Below are 19,420 nucleotides of genomic sequence, written 5' to 3'. Positions count from 1 at the left end.
CTTCAGTCTTTTAGGATTTGCTGATAGATGTGGCTATGAGGTGTTAAAGAGAAAGAAGATAATCAAGGGTGACTTAGATTTCTGGCTTGGGGAATTTGGTGAAGGGTAGTAAGTTTAAAATAACTATTCATTTAGGACAGAGGAGCAGGAAGGCTTTTCAGAAGTAGAATTTGGCTTGTCTTGAAGGGTGGCCAGGATTTTGATAGGCAAAATGGATAAGGAACATTCCATTCATCCAACACATATTTGATTCGCTTTGTTTTTCTTCATCCAACTCATATTTGAATATTTACTGTGTGCACAGCCCTGGGCTACGGAATAGGGCAGTGCATCAGAAATAGTCCTGCTTTCTGGAATTCAGAAAACATTCTGAACCTGCTCAAGATAGTACTAAAAGTAGTCACTGAAATTGTACATTGTCAGTTCTTTCTTTGCCATCATTCAACACGTATTTATTGAGTATCTGTTATGTGTCAGGCACTATTCTAGGTTCAAGGGTTACATTGGTAAACAGATAAATGATTTCTCCATATTTGCTTATTCCTAAACTGGTTCGATTTTTAAATTGTTTAAGGCTGTGAAAGTATTGATTATCTGCTCTTTGAGTTCCATGACAACAAGATTAATAACCTACCATATTTGTTAGTGGGATTTTCTAAAACAGTTTTATAATTTTTACTTTTTTCTTTCATACTAATTGCATTATGGAGACATGTATGCTCCAAATTTAATTTTTCATAATTGTCATCTGAAGGACAGTCTGTTTTCCATTGAATATTGTCTTAGTATGCCTGGACTTTCATAGTAAAATACCATAGACTGAGTGGCTTAAACAACAGAAATTTATTTTCTCACAGTTGTAGAGGCTGGAAGTCCCAGATCAAAGTCTGGTAGGATTGGTTTCTGGTGAGGGCTGTCTTTCTGACTTTGATAGATTTATGTCCTCACATGGGGGAGTGAGAAAACTCTGGTTTCTCTTCTTATAAGGACACTAATCCCATGGGACTAAGGCCCTACCCTCATGTCATCTAACTCTAATTACCTTCCAAACCCTCCCCTCTCCAAACACCATCACATTGGAGTTTAGGGCTTAACATATGAATTCTGGGGAGACACATTCAGTTCATAGCAAGTGGATATGACCTGTGTTCCAAATTAGTCAGTGAGTAAAAGTAGGAGTGCTTTCTCTCAAGGAGACATGTGGTTTCATGCAAATGGATTTCTGAGAGGCAGCAGGACGCTGGCTTATCATAGTTTTATGTTTATTATATTATATGAACATATTGAAACTAAATTGAAGTCTAGTAATTGGAGGAAATTTTAATTTCTGTAGAATTTTTGCTGGCTTGGCTACTGGCATGTAACTTTCCTACTGGAATTTTTGTTCCTCAAAATCCTAACAAAATGGTTTATATTTCAGTAGTATTTTATAGTTTATAGAACACTTCCATGTACATTATTCACAGTAAGCGTATAAGGCAGGTAACATCTGTTTGTGTTTTTTTAAGACAAAGTTTTACTCCTTTGCCCAGGCTTGAGTGTAGTGGCACAATCTTGGCTCACTGCAACCTCTGCCTCCTGGGTTCAATCGATTCTCCTGCCTCCACCTCCCAAGGAGCTGGGATTACAGGTACCCACCACCATGCTTGGCTAATTTTTGTATTTTTAGTAGATACAGGGTTTCACCATGTTGGCCAGGCTGGTCTCCAACTCCTGACCTGAGGTGATCCACCTGCCTTGGCCTCCTAAAATGCTGGGATTACAAGTGTGAGCTAGTGCACCTGAAAATATCTCTGTTTTCTATCTCAAAAAACACTCATTTAGTATAGTATCCTCATTTGATAGATAAGGAGATTGAGATTCGTTACTTGTCCAAAGTCACACAGCTAAGTTACTTGTCCAAAGTCACACAGCAACTAGAAGCAAGGCTTTTGGGCTTCCCTATATAGAGCTCTTGCCAGCACACACATTGCCTCCTAAGAGGAATATTTTCATACCATGAGCAATCTGAATTTTGCTTCTTTTTTTTTTTTTTTTTTTTTTTTTTTTGAGACGGAGTTTCGCTCTTGTTACCCAGGCTGGAGTGCAATGGCGCGATCTCGGCTCACTGCAACCTCCGCCTCCTGGGTTCAGGCAATTCTCCTGCCTCAGCCTCCCGAGTAGCTGGGATTACAGGCACGCACCACCATGCCCAGCTATTTTTTTTTTGTATTTTTAGTAGAGACGGGGTTTCACCATGTTGACCAAGATGGTCTCGATCTCTGACCTTGTGATCCACCTGCCTCGGCCTCCCAAAGTGCTGGGATTACAGGCTTGAGCCACCGCGCCCGGCCCTGAATTTTGCTTCTAATGGTATTTGGTCAAGAGAGCCATGGTTTGTACTAATGGTTGAGAAGAACTGTTTCAGTGGAGCTCTTTGATAGAAGTGAGGTGAGGATATGCTTGAACTGAGGCTAACCAAGTCAAAGGCAGCCCCAGTGAGTGAAAAAAGCTCAGGTACTGGATTCAGATGTTAGAACTTCACCACTTTTCTAGCTGTGTTACTTTCTGAGCCTCAGTTTCTTTATCTGTAAAAATGAGAATATAATATCATGTCACCCTAACAGATGTTACAAGGATTAAATTAGTACACTGGAGAATGGGAAGCGCCTAACTTATCATAGAGGCTCAGGAAGTGTGAGTTCCCTTCCTCTTGGTTGCTGGAGAGTGTCAGTTATTCTGGCAAAAAGAACTAGTTGTACCAAAATTGTATTTTCTAAGGAAATTTTCTGATTTAGGTCTAGATTTATTTTCTAATTAAAAAAAAAAGAAAAGTCCTCAGAACATTGTCAGGCAATACTTCACTCTCTGGGGTAGAGTGGAAGCCTCTTCCCTGATGAATGTAACCAAAGGAAAACCTGAAGATGCTGATGTCAGGGGTTCTTAACCAACAGCCCACCCGGATCACACTGCAGTGAGGCTCAGAGTTAATGATTCTTTCAGGATTTCCTGACAGCTTTATTTTAAATAGCTTTATTGATTGAGATATGATTCATGTATTATTACTTAGACATACAATTGGGTGGTTTTTAGTATATTCACAGATTTGTTAAGCATTACTATAATCAATGTTATGTCTGTTATTTATTTTTTTTTTTTGAGACACAGTCTTGCTCTGTCTCCCAGGCTGGAGTTCAGTGGTGTATTCTCGGCTCACTGCAATCTCTGCCTCCCGGGTTCAAGTGACTCTTGTGCCTCAGCTACCTGAGTAGCTAGGATTACAGGTGTACACCTTCAGCCCAGGTAATTTTTCATTTTTAATAGAGATATGGTTTCGCCATGTTGACCAGGCTGATCTTGAACTCCTGGCCTCAAGTGATCTGCTTGCCTTGGTCTTTCAAAGTGCTAGGATTACAGGCATAAGCTACCGTGCCTGGCCAATTTTATGTCATTTTTGTCACCCTACAAAGAAACATCATCCCCATTACCCCACCCCACCTTCTCTCCAACTGTTACTCTGGCAAAAAGAACTAGTTGTACTGTAATGATTAATGATGTTGAGTATGTTTCCACATGCCCATTGACTCTTCTGGGTAACTGCTAATCTACTTTCTGCCTCTATAGAATTGCTGATTGTAGATACTTTATTTGAATAGAATATGTGGCGTTTCCTTTCAGTTAACCTAATGTTTTCAAGGTTCATATAAACTGTAGCATGGATTAGTATTTCATTCCTTTTTATTGTCAAATATAATTCTTGTATGAATATACCACACTTTATATATCCATTCATCAGCTAATCGACATTTGAGCTGTATCTGCATTTTGGCTATTATGGATAATGCTGCTGTAAACATTCATGTGTACATTTTTTGTGTGGACATAGGTTTTCTTTTCTTTTAGGTATATACCTAGAAGTAGAATTGCTGGGTCATCTGAGAACTCCTACGTTTAACATTCTTAGAAACTGCCAAACTGTTTTCCAAAGTGGCTGCACCATTTACCTTCCTACCAGCTACATATGAGTATCACAATTTTTCCAGATCCTAACCAACATTTGTTTTCATTTATTGATTATAGTCATTTTATTGGGTGTGAAGTGGTATCTTACTGCAGTTTTGATAGTGTTTCCGTAATGATTCATAATGTTGAGTATGTTTTCACATGCCCATTGATGCTTAATGTATCTTCCTTGGAGGAAAGTCTACTCAAATCCTTTGCCTGTTTTTCACCTGAGTTATTTTTGAGTTGTAAAAGGACTTCTGTATACAAGACCCTTTTTGGATACATGATTTGCAGATATTCTCTCCCCATATTGTGGGTTGTCTTTTAACGTTCTTGTTACTATTTGAAGCTTAAAAGTTTTAAATTTTGGTACAGTGTACCTACTTGTATTTTGTTGCTTATGCTGAGATTTTTTTTTTTTTTTTTTTTTGAGACAGAGCCTCACTTTGTCACCTAGGCTGGAGTGCAGTGGCACAATCTTGGTTCACTGCAACCTTTGCCTCCCAGACTCAAGTGATCCTCACACCTCAGCCTCTCAAATAGCTGGGACTGTAGGCATGTGCCACCACACCTGACTAGTTTTTTGTATTTTTGGTAGAGATGGGATTTTCACCATGTTGCCCAGGCTGGTCTTCAACTCCTGAACTCAGATGACCCACCTGCCTTGGCTTCCCAAAGTGCTGGGATTACAGGCATGTGTGCCTGGTCTATGCTGAAATTTCTTTTGTTGGTTGCATTAAGAATGAGCAAAGACTTAGAACTGTAGAACATGAGCACTTGATTTTGTAAGATTTCAGTTTCTTCTGACATTATTCGAGTTTGAGGTATTTGTGAGGGGGATTTTTGTTGGGGGATCAAGAAATTTCAAAAAGATGTTTCAGAAAAGACCAAGAATATGACTAGAACAGTTTTCTGTTGTGGTGTGCTTGATACAAATGAGCTCTCAGCACCTTTGCTGTATAGTGAGTACCACTTGCACCCAGCTGGGTGCTTGCAGCTGGTAAAGGGATTACTATATATAAAGTTGTGTGCTGTTTTTTTATCCCTCCTTAATTTTATTCCAGGGCAAAATCTGAAATATTAGATGGTCACTTCTTGGGACACTAGATTTTGTCAGAGCACCTATAGGGAACTAGTTGGATTTCTTGTCCTTTTAGACTTCCTGGAACTGAGCCTGAATTCACAGCATTTTTCAGTGAATTATATTTAGGCCATGGTATCGTAGAACCCTATAACCATTTGAAGTTTGCTGGCTTAGCATTTCTGTCGCATGTCATATAGTCTCCACTTAGTCACTGTAAGTGATAAGACATTTATTATTGCCCAGGGAAGTTATTTCCATCTTTGGCAGAGTTCCCGTAGGGATTTTCTTTTCTTTTCTTTTTAACTTTTCTTTTAGGTTCAGGGGAACATGTGCAGGTTTGTCATATAGGTAGGTTGCATGTCATGGGGATTGGTGTACAGATTATTTTGTCACCCAGGTAATAAGCATAGTACTTAAAAGGTAATTTTTCAATCCTACCCTTTCTCCTAACCTCAAGTAGACCCTGGTATCTGTTGTTCCCTTCTTTGGGTCCATGTGTACTCAATGTTTAGTTCCCACTTATAAGTTGAGAACATGTATTTATTTTTTTGTTGTTGTTTTTGGTCCTTTGTTAGTTCACTTAGGATAATGACCTCCAGCTCCATCCATTCTGCTGCAAAGGACATGATCTTGTTATTTTTTATGGCTGCATAGTATTCCATGGTGTATATGTACCACATTTTCTATTCTATTCTATTCTATTCTATTCTATTCTTTCTTTTTCTCTCTGTCTCTCTCTCTCTCTGTCCCTCTCTTTCTCTCTTTCTTTCTCTCCTTCCTTCCTTCCTTCCTTCCTTCCTTCCCTCCCTCCCTCCCTCCCTCCTTCTTTTCTTTTCTTTTTTCTTTCTTCGCATCTTCCTGTCTTCCTTTCTCTGTTGCCCAGGCTGGAGTGCAATGGTATGATCTTAGCTCACTACAACCTCTGCCTCCCAGGTTCAAGTAATTCTCTTGCCTCAGCCTCCTGAGTAGCTGGGATTATATGCATGCGCCACCATGCTCGGCTAACTTTTGTATTTTTAGTAGAGACGGGGTTTCACCATGTTGGTCAGGCTGGTCTCAAACTCTTGACCTTGTGATCTGCCCACCTTGGCCTCCCAAAGTGCTGGGATTACAGGCATGAGCCACCTTGCCCAGTCGCACCACATTTTCTTTATCCAGTCTTCTGTTGATGGACATTTAGGTTGAATCCATGTTTTTGGCATGTGTATGTTTATGTGCATCTGTCTTTATAGTATAAAGATAGTATATAGTATGAATATAGTATGATATATATTCCTTTGGGTATGTACCAATAGTGGGGTTGTTGGGTCATGTGCTAATTCTGTTTTGAGTTCTTTGAGAAGTTGCCAAATTGCTTTCCACAATGGTTGAACGAATTTACTCTCCCACCAGCAGTGTATAAATGTTCTCTTTTCTCCACAACCTTCCAGCATCTGTTGTTTTTTGACTTTCTATTAATAGCCATTCTGACTGACGTGAGATGGCATTTCCTTGTGGTTTCGATTTGCATTTCTCTAATGATTACTGATGTTGAGCATATTTTTCATATGCTTGTTGGCTCTGTGTATGTCTTCTTTTGAAAAGCATTTCTTCTCTGTGAGGATTAAAATGTATAAGGTATTTAGTGTAGTGTCTTGACATTATAGGCACTGCATAAATACATGATCATTTTTATTGTTTTCACTGGAAATTTTCTCCTTTGTTGAATTGAAATCTTTCTTCCTGGAGCTAATTCCCCAATTAATATTAATTCTTACCTCTGAGGACCTCATAGAACAGGCCTTGTGAAACATATAATTTCAAATATTAAAGAAATTATTATTAAGCTAAATACCCACTGCTCTTTCAGTCTTTTCTGACATTTTTAATCTTAATTCCCCTCTACCTTCTTGCTAATGGTTATGGTGGTTCCCAAACATGTCTGCCCTTTAGAATTGTCTGAGGAACTTTTTTTTTTCTTCCTTTAGACAGAGTGTCACTGCAGTGGCATGACCTTGGCTCACTGCAACCTACATCTCCCAGGTTGCTGGGATTTACAGGCATGTGCCACCACACCCAAATAATTTTTGTATTTTTAGTAGAGACAGGGTTTCAACATGTTGGCCAGACTGGTGTCAAACTCCTGACCTCAAATGATCTGCCCCCTCGGCCTCCCAAAGTGCTGGGATTACAGGCATGAGCCACCGCGCCTAGCCGAGGAGCTTTTATTAAATACATATTCTTGAACTTGGTAGGTCTGGAATGGGGCTCAAGCACATGCATTTTTAAAAAGCATCCCGTTTGATTCTGGTGTATGCAGTTTAGAACCTGTAGCTCTAACCTGTTGATAGATAAATCACAGGTGTTAAGAAGAAGAGGCTGTGATTTGCTAAGTTGGTCCTGTAAAGCAGTTTCTCAACTTCTATACTTTTGACATTCTGTACCAGATAATTATTTTTGTTGAGGCAGACTTTTCTGTGCACTGTGAGGTGTCTAGGAGCATCCTGAGCCTTTACCTACTAGATGCCGGTAGCACCTCCCTGTTCCCACTCCCAGGCTGTAACAAGCAGAAATTTCTTCAGAGGTTGCCAAATGACCCTTGGAGGAGAAAATCACCCCAGGTAGAGAACCATTGCCATAAAGGCTGGAAAAAATCATAGTTCTGATAGTTGAAGAATAGTTCAAAATAACTCTCCACATACTTTGTTCTCTTAGTTTCCTCTTACATAAGTGCTATAAGTGACCACAAAATTTGTGGATGGGTTAGTTCTGGTTTACTTTAAAGTAATCAAGCATATTTCAGTTTTTCTAATTTTCTGATATATAGTAGATCGTGCATGGTCCTGTAATCTATCATTAGTCCTACAATACTGCTAGTCTTTTTTTTTTTTTTTCGAGATGGAGTCTTGTTCTGTTGCCCAGGCTGGAGTTCAGTGGCACAGTCTCGGTTCATTGCAACATCTGCCTCCCTGGTTTCACCATGTTGGCAAGGCTAATCTGTAACTCCTGACCTTGGCTGATCCACCTGCCTCGGCCTCTCAAAGTGTTGGGATTATAAGCGTGAGCCACCATGCCTGGCCAATGCTGCTAGTCTTTTAAAACCTTCTTTTTCATAGCATTAATAGTCGTAACAACCTGATACATGCTACAATAGCAGGGAGAGAATCCTCCATTTAGGTATTTCATTGCACGTTCATTTTAGTATTCTGTTACTGATATTTATCCTTCTTTGTATATACCACTCTTCCTCCACCCCCATCTCCAAACCATACAGACACTAGTCTAGAGGAAGAATATGCTCGAGAAGACCAGTACCCAGTGGACGCATGAGCTGTTAGGTGTCTAACCAGTTTCCTGTTGGACTCTGTCTTGCAGTGAGAGCTTATAAGAAAATTGTAGAATTGAGACATCTCCTGGAAATTGCCGAGAGCAACTATAAACACTTGGGAGGGATAACAGAAGAAGATTTAAAGCAGAAGAAAGAACAGCTCCAGGCTGAAAAGTAATGTCCTTAAAACTTTAATGATTTGTTTTTAAATACCTCTCTAAATGCCATGTGAGGGTTTGTTGGTCAGCAACTTGTTCTCTCTCTCTCTCCCTCTCTCTCTCTCTTTTTTTTTTTTATGAGACCCAGTCTCACTCTGTCACCCAGGCCGGAGTGCAGTGGTGCGATCTCGGCTCACTGCAACCTCCGTCTCCAGGGTTCAAGCGATTCTAACGCCTCAGTCTCCTGAATAGCTGAGATTACAGGTGCCCACCACACCTGGCTAATTTTTGTATTTTTAGTAGAGATGGTGTTTCACCATCTTGGCCAGGCTGGTCTTGATCTCCTGACCTCAAGATTTACCCACTTTAGCCTCCCAAAGTGCTGGGATTACGGGCGTGAGCCACTGCTCCAGGCCTTGTTCTTTCATTTTGCCAAAGGGTGTTAGGGTCCATCCTGTTTTTCTCCTAAGCCCCCAGATGACAAAGGAGTTAAAAATTTTGAAATAATTTATGATAAGATACATGTAACATAAAATTTACCATCTTATCCATTTTTAAGTATACAGTTCAGTAGTGTTAAGTACACTTCCATTGTTGTGCATCCGATCTCCAGAACTCCTTTCGTCTCGTGAAACTGACATTCTGACATAGGCTGTGAACATTCCCTTTAGGTTAGACTGCCCATCCATACATCTGAAAATAGGTCTTGTGTTCCCTGATTATAGTACCCGTTAGAGAATGCTCTTGCATCTAGAGGCAGTGAGCAAGTGCATAGTTGTCTCTACCTTTCACTTCCTGCACCCCAAATTGGCTCTCTGGACAATGGGTACGGTACCTCTCTAGTTCCAGTTGGCTCTCTATATCTGTGAGCTATGCATCCATGGATGATACCAAACTTGCATAGACAATAAGCAGGAAAAAAAAGTATAGCTGTGTCTGTACTGAACATCTGTAGCCTTTTTTTCCCTTGTCATTATTCCCTAAATAATATACTATAATAACTTATTGTATACTACTACAGTAAGTAAATCTGGAGATGATTCAAAGTATACGGGAGAATGCATATAGATTATATGCAGATATATACATACTGTACACCATTTTAATGTAAGAGACTTAGCATCTCTGGGTTTTGATGTCTGTGGAGCCTCCTGGAACCAATCCCTTTTGTTATTGAGGGGCTACTGTAGTTAATAGCTGCTAGGATAGAGGATGCCTCAAGCTTCTTTTATCCTACTGCCCCTCCGCTTGTCTATCTACTTTCCAGAATAAACAGAACAGACAGAGACAGGAGAGGAGACTTCTGATTTAATCAAGCATGGGTCTGGAAAGAGAACCATGCAGGGATTCCCTTCTTTGTTCTCTGCTTTTCCTCCCCTTTCCTTTGATTGTGTCTTGTTACCTCACACTCTTAGAACCGGCTGTTTCCCTTTCCTCCACCTGATTCTGAATCTAGCTCTGAAAGAGGTGTGCTAACTGTATTCAGAGTAACAGCTAAATCTTGGATAAGCTGACATTTGGCTCTAGTTTAAAAAAAAGAAAATAAAAAAATAATATAAAGATTAATGTGTTATTCTTCCCTGGATGGGTACTTGGGAATTTAAACAGACGGCAAAAACCTTAGGCCAAAATACTCTGTTTTTTTCCTCTGCTACCCTGTGAAACTACTGCTTAAAATGTGATTTAGATACTAGGAAGCTGTGGCAGACTGATTTTTTTTTTTTTTAAATCGGACCATCTTGGTATCTCACAAATCATATCATAGAGGTGTCTGTCCACTGCCTCTATACTGTTTGAAGTGTTTCGAGATGTAGAATTTATTTTTAGTGTTAGCCCTGGCCTAAGAGCCTTCCTGAAAGTTCTTAGATTCTTTGTAGTCTGGAAAAGTACTTCATGATGGAGCAATTATTTCCTACTGATGAGCTTTAAATTTTGGTTTCTTTTGCTTTTCTTCTAAAGCAGATATCTATACTACCACTACAGCTGTTTGTATTACTTCTAAGCACTACTATATGCTGCACATCAGACAAGCTTTATCTCAAGCAATCCTCACAACTCTATGAGCTATGCAGATTAGGAAACCAAAACTTAATGCAGAGGTTAAGTAACTTGTGTAAAGTCGCAGAGGGTGTAGAAAGGGTGTGGGAGGTGGAGCCAGGATTTGAGCCTGTGTCAATGACTCTAACCCTGTTTAATATCATTACAATTCTAATAGTCTTTAATGGAACTTTTAGTCAAATAGCTATGGAATAGTCTATCAGTGTGAAATATTATTAATGTAAGTGATTTTTGAACAGTTTTTTTTTTGTTGTTGCTTTAGGTTTGTGCCAGAATGCAGTTTCATATCAGCTGAGATGGCAGTGTTTCTTCTAATTACACCTAAGTTTTAATTCTTCTCTAGCATTTGTTTTCCACTTTGTGTTAAGTGCATCTTTTTTTTTTTTTTTTTTTTTTTTTTTGATATGGAATCTTGCTCTGTCGCCGGGCTAGAGTGCAGTGGTGTGATCTTGGCTCACTGCAACCTCTGCCTCCCAGGTTCAAGTGATTCTCCTGCCTCAGCCTCCTGAGTAGCTGGGACTACAGGTGCACGCCACCATGGCTGGCTAGCTTTTTGTATTTTAGTAGAGATGGCCAGGATGTTGGCCAGGATGGTCTTGATCTTCTGACCTCGTGATCTACCTGCCTTGGCCTCTGAAAGTTCTGGGATTACAGGTGTAAGTCACTGTGCCTGGCCCTTTTTTTTTTTGAGACTGAGTCTCGCTCTGTTGCCCAGGCTGGAGTACAATGGCATGATCTCAGCTTACTGCAACCTCCACCTCCCAGGTTCAAGCCATTCTCCTGCCTCAGCCTCCTGAGCTGGGATTACAGGCATCTGCCATCATGCCTGGCTAGTTTCTGTATTTTTGTAGAGGTGGGGTTTCACCATGTTGGCCAGGCTGGTCTGAAATCCCTGGCTTCAGGTGATCCACCTGCCTCTGCCTCCCAAAGTGTTGGGATTACAGGCGAGGACTACCACACATGGCCGTGTTAAGTGCATCTTAAGACATTTATTCTTTGGGTACAAACCCTGATCTTAAATATAGTTGTAAAGAAAAACTGGGCAAGTATTGGTTTGAGGAATGTCTTTTGATTCTTATTGTTATCCATCAGTTAGACCATACTCACAACACAATAAAATATATTTGTGCTACTCTGTCCTGGGGATGATATTCCCTTCTTATTTGCTGAACTTCTAGGCTTCCACAATTGACATTCTCCTTCTCTATCCCCAATCTTAACCTTTACTCATTTCTGTACCAGAACTACTACTGTATATTCTTAGAATGCCCTCCTGGGACCCAACCTAGGATGCCTTGGGAATTCTGTTTCCCCTCACCATCCAGTGATAAGGTAGAAAAAAATCCTGGTTCAAGTTACAACATCTCTTGTCTGGATTGTTAGTGACATCCTCTTGATAGTTGTTCTACTTCCTGTCCCTGTCCCCATATCCCCCACTCCACTACCCTGTAGTCTGTTCTTAACCCAGTATCCGGATTAATCATATTAAAACAGAGTAAATCATATCATATCCAGTGTAATCATATTAAAACAGTATTCAGAGTAATCACATTAAAGGTCAGATCATGCTCTTTTTCTACTCAGACTCTCCAATGTCTTCCCATCTTACTCAGAGTAAAAGCCAAAGTGCTTACTGTGATTTAGAAGGCCCTACTTATTCTGGTTCTCTTTTTACCTCTCTGACTCACACAAATTTTCCTCCCTTCTTTTTCTTTTATAGGAAGAGTCTCACTCTGTTACCTAGGCTAGAGTGCAGTGGTGTGATCACAGCTCACTGCAGCCTTGACCTCTTGGGCTCAAGAGGTCCCCCACCTAAGTTTCCCAGGTTGCTGGGGCTACAGGCATATATCACCATGGGGAAAACTTAAAAAAATTTTCTTTTTGGTAGAGGTGGGGGTCTCGCTATGTTGCCCAGTCTGGTCTTGAACTCCTGGGCTCAAGCAGTTCTGCTGTGGCCTCCCAAAGTGCTGGAATTACAGGCGTGAACCACTCTGCCTGGCCTTCTTTCTCTCAATCTCTCTCTCTCTTTTTTTTTTTTTTTTTTGAGACAGTTTCATTCTGTCATCCATGCTGGAGTGCAGTGGCCACTGCATCCTCACCTCTTAGGTTCAAGTGGTGTCAGATTCTCCTGTGTCAGCTTCCCAGGTAGCTGCGATTAGGTTTCACTGTGTTGTCCAGGTGGGTCTCAAATTCCTGGCCTCAAGTGATCCATCTGCCTTGGCCTCCCAAAGTGCTGGGATTATAGGTATGAGCTACCATGCCTGGCCTCCTTTTTAATTCTTTAAACAATTCTGTTGTGTTGGCCTCTGGTGTTCTTGTACTTTATCAGGCATACTTCAGCTTTAGGGTCTTTGCACTTGTTCCTTTTCTCTGGAACACTTTTTTTCCAATGTCTACATGGTTATCTCTCTTATATCCTTCAGGGATTGTCTTAGAAGCCCTCATATCAGTAAAGCCTTCCCTGGCCACTGTGTATGAAATGTTAACCCCCTCCTCTACACCATTTTATCATTTTATACTACTCTTTCCTGCTTTATTTTTGTTTTCTCCCTTAGCACTTATTATCTTCCAACATATCATATATTTTACTTATTTATTTTTCTTATTGTCTGCATCTCTCTACTATTAAAGTAAGGTCCAGGAAGGCAGATTTTGGGCCTTTTGCTCACCACTATATCTCTAGTGCCCAGGTCAGTGCTCATTCATAGTAGACCCTTAATATGTATTTGTTGAATAAATGATTTCTTTATTTGCCTTAAACACAATGCATGGATTCTTTCCACTATTAAAAATAATTGTTAGTTGACATTGGTGATTGATTTTTTAAAAAATTTGTTTTTGATAGGACCATCAAAGAACTGCAGGACCAGCTGGAGTATGAACGACTACGTAGAGAAAAATTAGAATGTCAGCTTGATGAATATCGAGCAGAGGTCGATCAGCTCAGGGAAACACTGGAAAAAATTCAAGTCCCCAACATTGTGGCCATGGTTAGTGTCCTTTTTAATACATTTATTTTTGTCAAAAAATATATACAAGAGTGGCTAAGAGAACAAGCTTTGGGCTGGGGCTCTTTGGACTTGAATCCTGGTTACAGTCTTTTTTGATTTGGGCTACTTATTTAACCTTTTTGTGCCTCAGCTATAAACTGGAGATGGTAACTTATACTTTCTAGAGCTGATGACAGGATTAAAGGAACACACACACACAAACTGTAACTATGTAACTTTCTATATACACACACACCTGTCTCTATCTATCTACCTACCTATCTGTTTATCTATCTGTCTATCTGTCTATCATCTATGTTCAAATAGCAGCTTGGTCCTAAGTATTATTGTTATTATTGTATTATAGAAGAAAAAAATACTTTCATAAGCAGAATAATCAGTAAGAATTCTAAGACAGCGGAGGGTATATATGTTTTAATATTCTAAATAACCAAAATAAAGTGCTTTGAATGGAATCCATTTTAGAAAGTTTTAGTTCCCCCAAAGAATAGTTTTAAAAGTAGAAAAGAGCCAGCATAGAAGTTGTCATAGCATCCTTTTGCTCAGATTACAGACTCATAAAAACTCACGTTTGTGTAACACTTTTTGACCTTGCCCTGTTAACGTACGGAAAACTGAGGCTCAGAGTGATTAAGTGACTTGTCTAAATTCACACAGTCAGTAGTGGCAGAATCAGTACTCAATTTCTGGTCTGGTCTTTTGATCCCATAGCCTTAGCCCTCTTGGCTCATTTCTTTTTCTTTTCTTTTCTTTTCTTTTTCTTTTTTTGAGATAGAGTCTTGCTCTGTCACCCAGGCTGGGGTGCAGTGGCCCAATCTTGGCTCACTGTAGTCTCTGCCTCTCAGGTTCAAGTGATTCTCTGCCTCAGCCTCCCGAATAGCTGGGATCACAGGTGCTCACCACGATGCCCAGCTAATTTTTTGTGTGTTTTTTAGAGACAGGGGTTTCACTATGTTGGCTAGGCTAGTCTAGAACTCCTCATCTCAAGTGATCTGCCCGCCCCAGCCTCCCAAAATGCTGGGGTTAAAGGCATGAGCCACTGTGCCCAGCTGCTTTGGTTCTTTTCAAAATGGGAATTATGAATTTGGAATTCAGAATATAGCACTAGAAAATGGAAAAATGCTTCAAATGACAAAAAGGAGAAATACATAGAAGGAAGCAAAAAAGAAACATGAGAAACATACAAAGAACAAGTACAGAATAGGAGGTGAAGTACAGAAAGCAGAATAAAAGTGACAGCAAGAGACCCCTAGTATTTCATACCATCTAGTCTCAAAGGAGAGTAGGCCGAAAGTGTACCAGGGAAGCTTTGACCCTCACTCTCTTTTATAAGTGAAGATGGTCACAGTGTGGTCCTATAGACAAATCACTGTGATACAGTGTAGGGATTCAGGTACGTTTCATATTTTCTTTCCATAGGGAGGTTTCTTCATCAGTCATCATGGATGGATTAATTCTGTTTGAGGCTTGTGTCACCTCAAATCTGATCTATTAGTATTATAGAAATTTCCTGGCTTCTTTTTATTTTACACAAACCATTCATTGGTCTCTTTAATAAGCACTTTAAAAATATTAAAATAATAAAATGTGTTTGATGTGTAGCATTAAAAACAAGATAGATGTTCCTTCTGACGCGAAGTTCCACTCTCCAGAGGAAGCTACTGTTAACAATTTAGTACATACCATATTAGACAAAATTCTGTTTAATCTGCAAACATGTATGTGTATTTCTATGTATATATAAATATAGACCACTTTCTCAGTTTCTTTGGGTTTTGGTGTCTCACCAGTGCTTGATTTTCCAAGGAATATAATTAACTATAATAATTAATCTATCCTCTTCATTTTTGCAACCCTCTTCTTGTATTGCCTTTAGCCTGTGGGGAAACTTTAGTATCAGAGAGGCCAGCTGTACAGTCATGTGGTGTTAGTTAGAGGGCTAGAGGACACAGCACCATTTATAACTTACAGCTTCCAATCAAATCTGTTACCTCTCCACCTTGTGGCAGGGACTCTGTGACTCCTAGTGTCCCCAAAAGTAGAAAGGTAAGATGTTTTCTTTTTTTTGAGACAGGGTTTTGCTCTTATCAGCCATACTACAGTACAGTGATGCCATCATAGGGCACTGTAGCCTCGAGCTCCCTAGGTTCAAGTGATCCTCTTGCCTCAGCCTCCCAAGTAGCTGGGTCTACAGCTGTACACCAACACACCTGGCCAATTAGTTTATGTATTTGTTTTTTGTAAGGACGGAATCTTGCTTTGTTGTCAAGGCTAAGTTGTTGTTCTTCAGCTGCCTAGGCGGGACAGTCTTTTGGGGTAGTCCCCCAAGCTGCACATTTTCTTTTCAGCCATTCAGAACTATCTACTTTCTACCTTTAGCTATTTAGAAATTCTCTTTTCTTGTTCAAAAGCATCTGTTCTCAGGTCGAATCTGGTTTCATACTCCACAGTTCTGCTTCCCTAAAACTTCACTCTATCAACAATGTGAGAACTGACTCAAGGTTACTATGCTTGAAGTTCATGTTTTTTGCATTCTTGCTTTAGGTTATACCTAATTTTTGTAAATAAGCAAATGTCACTGAGCTTTCATGGCAGCTGCAACTCTGGCACTGCTTATTTTCACTTGCAAAAGCTTGAATCTCTGTTTCCTCATCTTTAAAATGAGAAATAATAATACCTAAACCTCATGGGATCGTATTGATGTTAAATGGAATATTGAGTAGAAATCCTGAATACAGTTTCTTGCACACTAAGCTAAGGATAAGAAGAATGTATTTGGGAGTCTAACTATATATGAAGTATAAGTAAAATGAACTTTTCGTTCAGGGCTATAAATATGGATGATTCATCAAGAAGTCCTGACTAAGTCTTTCTCCTGCCACCTTCTGGTCAGGACCTATGATTGCACACTATTGTACCTTAAGATCAGCTCCCAAAATAATCTGCAATAGTACAATTTTTACTGAGAGAAAAATTTTTAGAATAGTTTCCTAGGATAGTTTAACATATATAAAGTGCTTAAATGGCTTTTTGATAACAGCTGTTTTTAACCACATTTTCTCAGATATTGTCTCATTTTAGATCAACCCTAGGAGGAAGTAGAATGATGTACATATTTTTGATCCCTGTGTTATAGGTGAGAAAGCAGAGGCTCAGAGAAGTTTAGAGTCTTGTTAGAGAATAGAGCTAGTGTAAAGCAGTAACAACCTCAGACTCTCTGCCTTCAGATTATATTTTTTCTAATACTTCTGTAGAGGTGACTATCAAATCCATACTTTAGTACCGTGTCCCCACCAGGGTTCCCCGCCTGTATTTCTCACTGCTCGTCAGCTGGACATTTCCACCTGAAATTCCTGGTGGTGCTTGAATAAAAATAAATGTCCAGAATCAAGCTCAATAGCAAGACCAGATTCTCTTCCCTATTTCTGCATTTAAATTAATGGCATGACTGTTTTCTCAACTACCCAGTCTTAGACTCTTAATGATTAGTCATGTTTTCGTCTTTAAATCATATGGAAAGTGAGCCCATCCTGTAGGTAGGAACATGCTCCCTACTTTCGCTGCTTCCCTAGTTTAGGTTTCTGTATCTTTCTGTCTGAACGACTGTTAAGAGAATTTTGGTGTTTACTCCTTCCCTATCCAAATCCATCTGACTCACAGCGGTCAGCTTGATTTTCTTGTCATTCTTTAGTTTGAAAATGTTCCTTGCTTGAATAAGTACAGATTCTTCAGTTTGATATTCAGTCCTAACCTACCTCACAAGCCTTATTTCTGTCTATTCTCCTATATATATTGATAGCTTATTTTTTCTTAAGCTACCCTATGCTTTCCCATCATTAAGCCTTTGTTCAATTTGCCCATATACCTTGAAAGCTGCCCATTGACTCTGTCTCTCAGAATCCCCTAGGAACCATCTCATTTATCACCCCTTTGCTAGTCTCCCTGGTCACACGTGATCTCTCCTTCCACCAAGCATTTTGTACTGGTCTGAGGGCTTCCCATCATCTGTATTGCAGCATGACTGGGCACTTAGCCCACAGTACTGAAAACCTTAGTTTTATGAGGTCATTTAACTCATGTAAATAACATCATCTTGGCCATCATTAACAATAGGTTTTGAGTACGTTGGGCTTAGTGTTATTAAGACTTTATATTTCAGCATATATGGTCTTCATTTTACAAATGAAGAAACCAAGTCTCAGATAAGATAAACAATGTATAAAGTGACAAAGCTTGTTAGATGGCTAGCCATGATTTCAATCTGTCTAGCCCAAGTCTGTGCTTTTAACACCACTTGTTATTGCCATTATGAACCCCTCACCCTCTTCTTTCTGTGCTTTTAAGAATGTTTATTTTGAAAAATTTTCTTTTTTTTTTTTTTTTTTTTTTGAGACGGAGTTTCGCTCTTGTTACCCAGGCTGGAGTGCAATGGCGCGATCTCGGCTCACCGCAACCTCCGCCTCCTGGGTTCAAGCAATTCTCCTGCCTCAGCCTCCTGAGTAGCTGGGATTACAGGCAAGCGCCACCATGCCCAGCTAATTTTTTGTATTTTTAGTAGAGACGGGGTTTCACCATGTTGACCAGGATGGTCTCGATCTCTCGACCTCGTGATCCACCCGCCTCAGCCTCCCAAAGTGCTGGGATTACAGGCTTGAGCCACCGCGCCCGGCTTGAAAAATTTTCTTTAAAAACTTTTGAATGATAGCTTTTTAATAGGGTTAACTTATGAAAACTTAAAAATTGGTAATAATTTTGTTAAAATGTTACAGTGAAAATTCAAACATATATTTCAAAATGTGTCTTAAGTTGGAAGTTGAGATGATAAACTATAACATAGGCTTTCTTCATAACCTCGGGGTCGGAAAAAAATGGATACTGGACTTCATTGACGTAAGACTTAAGTTCATCAAAGATTATATGAAAAGATTTGAAAAGGCCTGCTAAAGTGTAGAAAAATATATTTCCTTTTTTCTGCTTTTCTTTCTTCTCTCCTATCTGAAAAAGAAGTTGTATCCAGAATATATAAAGAACTCAGACAAATCAATGTGAAAAAGACAGTCTAGTAAAAAACTGGGCAAGACTTGAATAGGCACTTCACAAGAGAAGATAACCAAGTGGCCAGTAAACAAGAAATTGTGCTCAAAATCACTTGTTATCAGACATGTAAATTAAAACTCAAACAAGATATCCATATATACCCATCCGAATGGGTATATATTAAAATTAAAACAGACATTACCAAATGTTGGTGAAGGTGTGGAACAACTGGAGATTTTATACACCAATGGTGGCAGTGTAAATCAGCTTAACCACTTTGGAAAATTCATTCCTAGTGGAATTAGTACATGTTTCTTCGTGTACACAGATGAACACCAAAAAATATATTCAAGAATGTTCATATCAGCATTATTTTATATACATCCCTCAAACTAGAATCATCTGAAAATTCCCTCAACACTAAATTAATACATTTTGCTATATTCATACAATGGCATATATGAATTACCCCTCTACACATCACCGTGAATGAATTTCACAAACACAGTGGTGACTAAAAGAAAACAATATGAAAGAGTACATACTATATGATTCCATGTAGTCCAAAAATAGGTAAAATAAATCAAGCCAGTAGTGCCTGGGAAGGGGCAAATGGAGGTTTCTGGGATGCCGGTAATGTTCAATTTCTTGATCTCAGTCATGGTCACAGGAGTGTGTTCACTTTGTAAAAATTCATCAAGCTGTCCTTTTTTTTCCCTTTGTGCTCTTTGGTACATATATATATAACACTTTAAACATTAAACTAGATGGGAATTGTAAT

At 39.4% G+C, this 19,420-nt stretch overlaps 1 protein-coding gene across 2 annotated transcripts in view; it reads left to right on the top strand.

Moving 5' to 3' along the window:
• The window catches only part of ANKRD42 (ankyrin repeat domain 42), a 75,299-nt gene that overhangs the window by 48,233 nt on the left and 7,646 nt on the right, over positions 1-19,420 (top strand). For both annotated transcript variants that reach the window (XM_003935095.4, XM_074400385.1), the window contains 2 exons: positions 8,423-8,549; positions 13,437-13,581. In XM_003935095.4, the coding sequence (XP_003935144.3) occupies positions 8,423-8,549; positions 13,437-13,581 (272 nt within the window). The remainder of the gene's footprint in view (positions 1-8,422; positions 8,550-13,436; positions 13,582-19,420) is intronic.

The sequence above is a fragment of the Saimiri boliviensis genome, chromosome 6 (assembly GCF_048565385.1).
Source record: "Saimiri boliviensis isolate mSaiBol1 chromosome 6, mSaiBol1.pri, whole genome shotgun sequence".
Taxonomy (NCBI): domain Eukaryota; kingdom Metazoa; phylum Chordata; class Mammalia; order Primates; family Cebidae; genus Saimiri; species Saimiri boliviensis.
The sequence above is the reverse complement of the archived record's forward strand: the minus strand, read 5'-3'. Positions and strand labels throughout refer to the sequence as shown.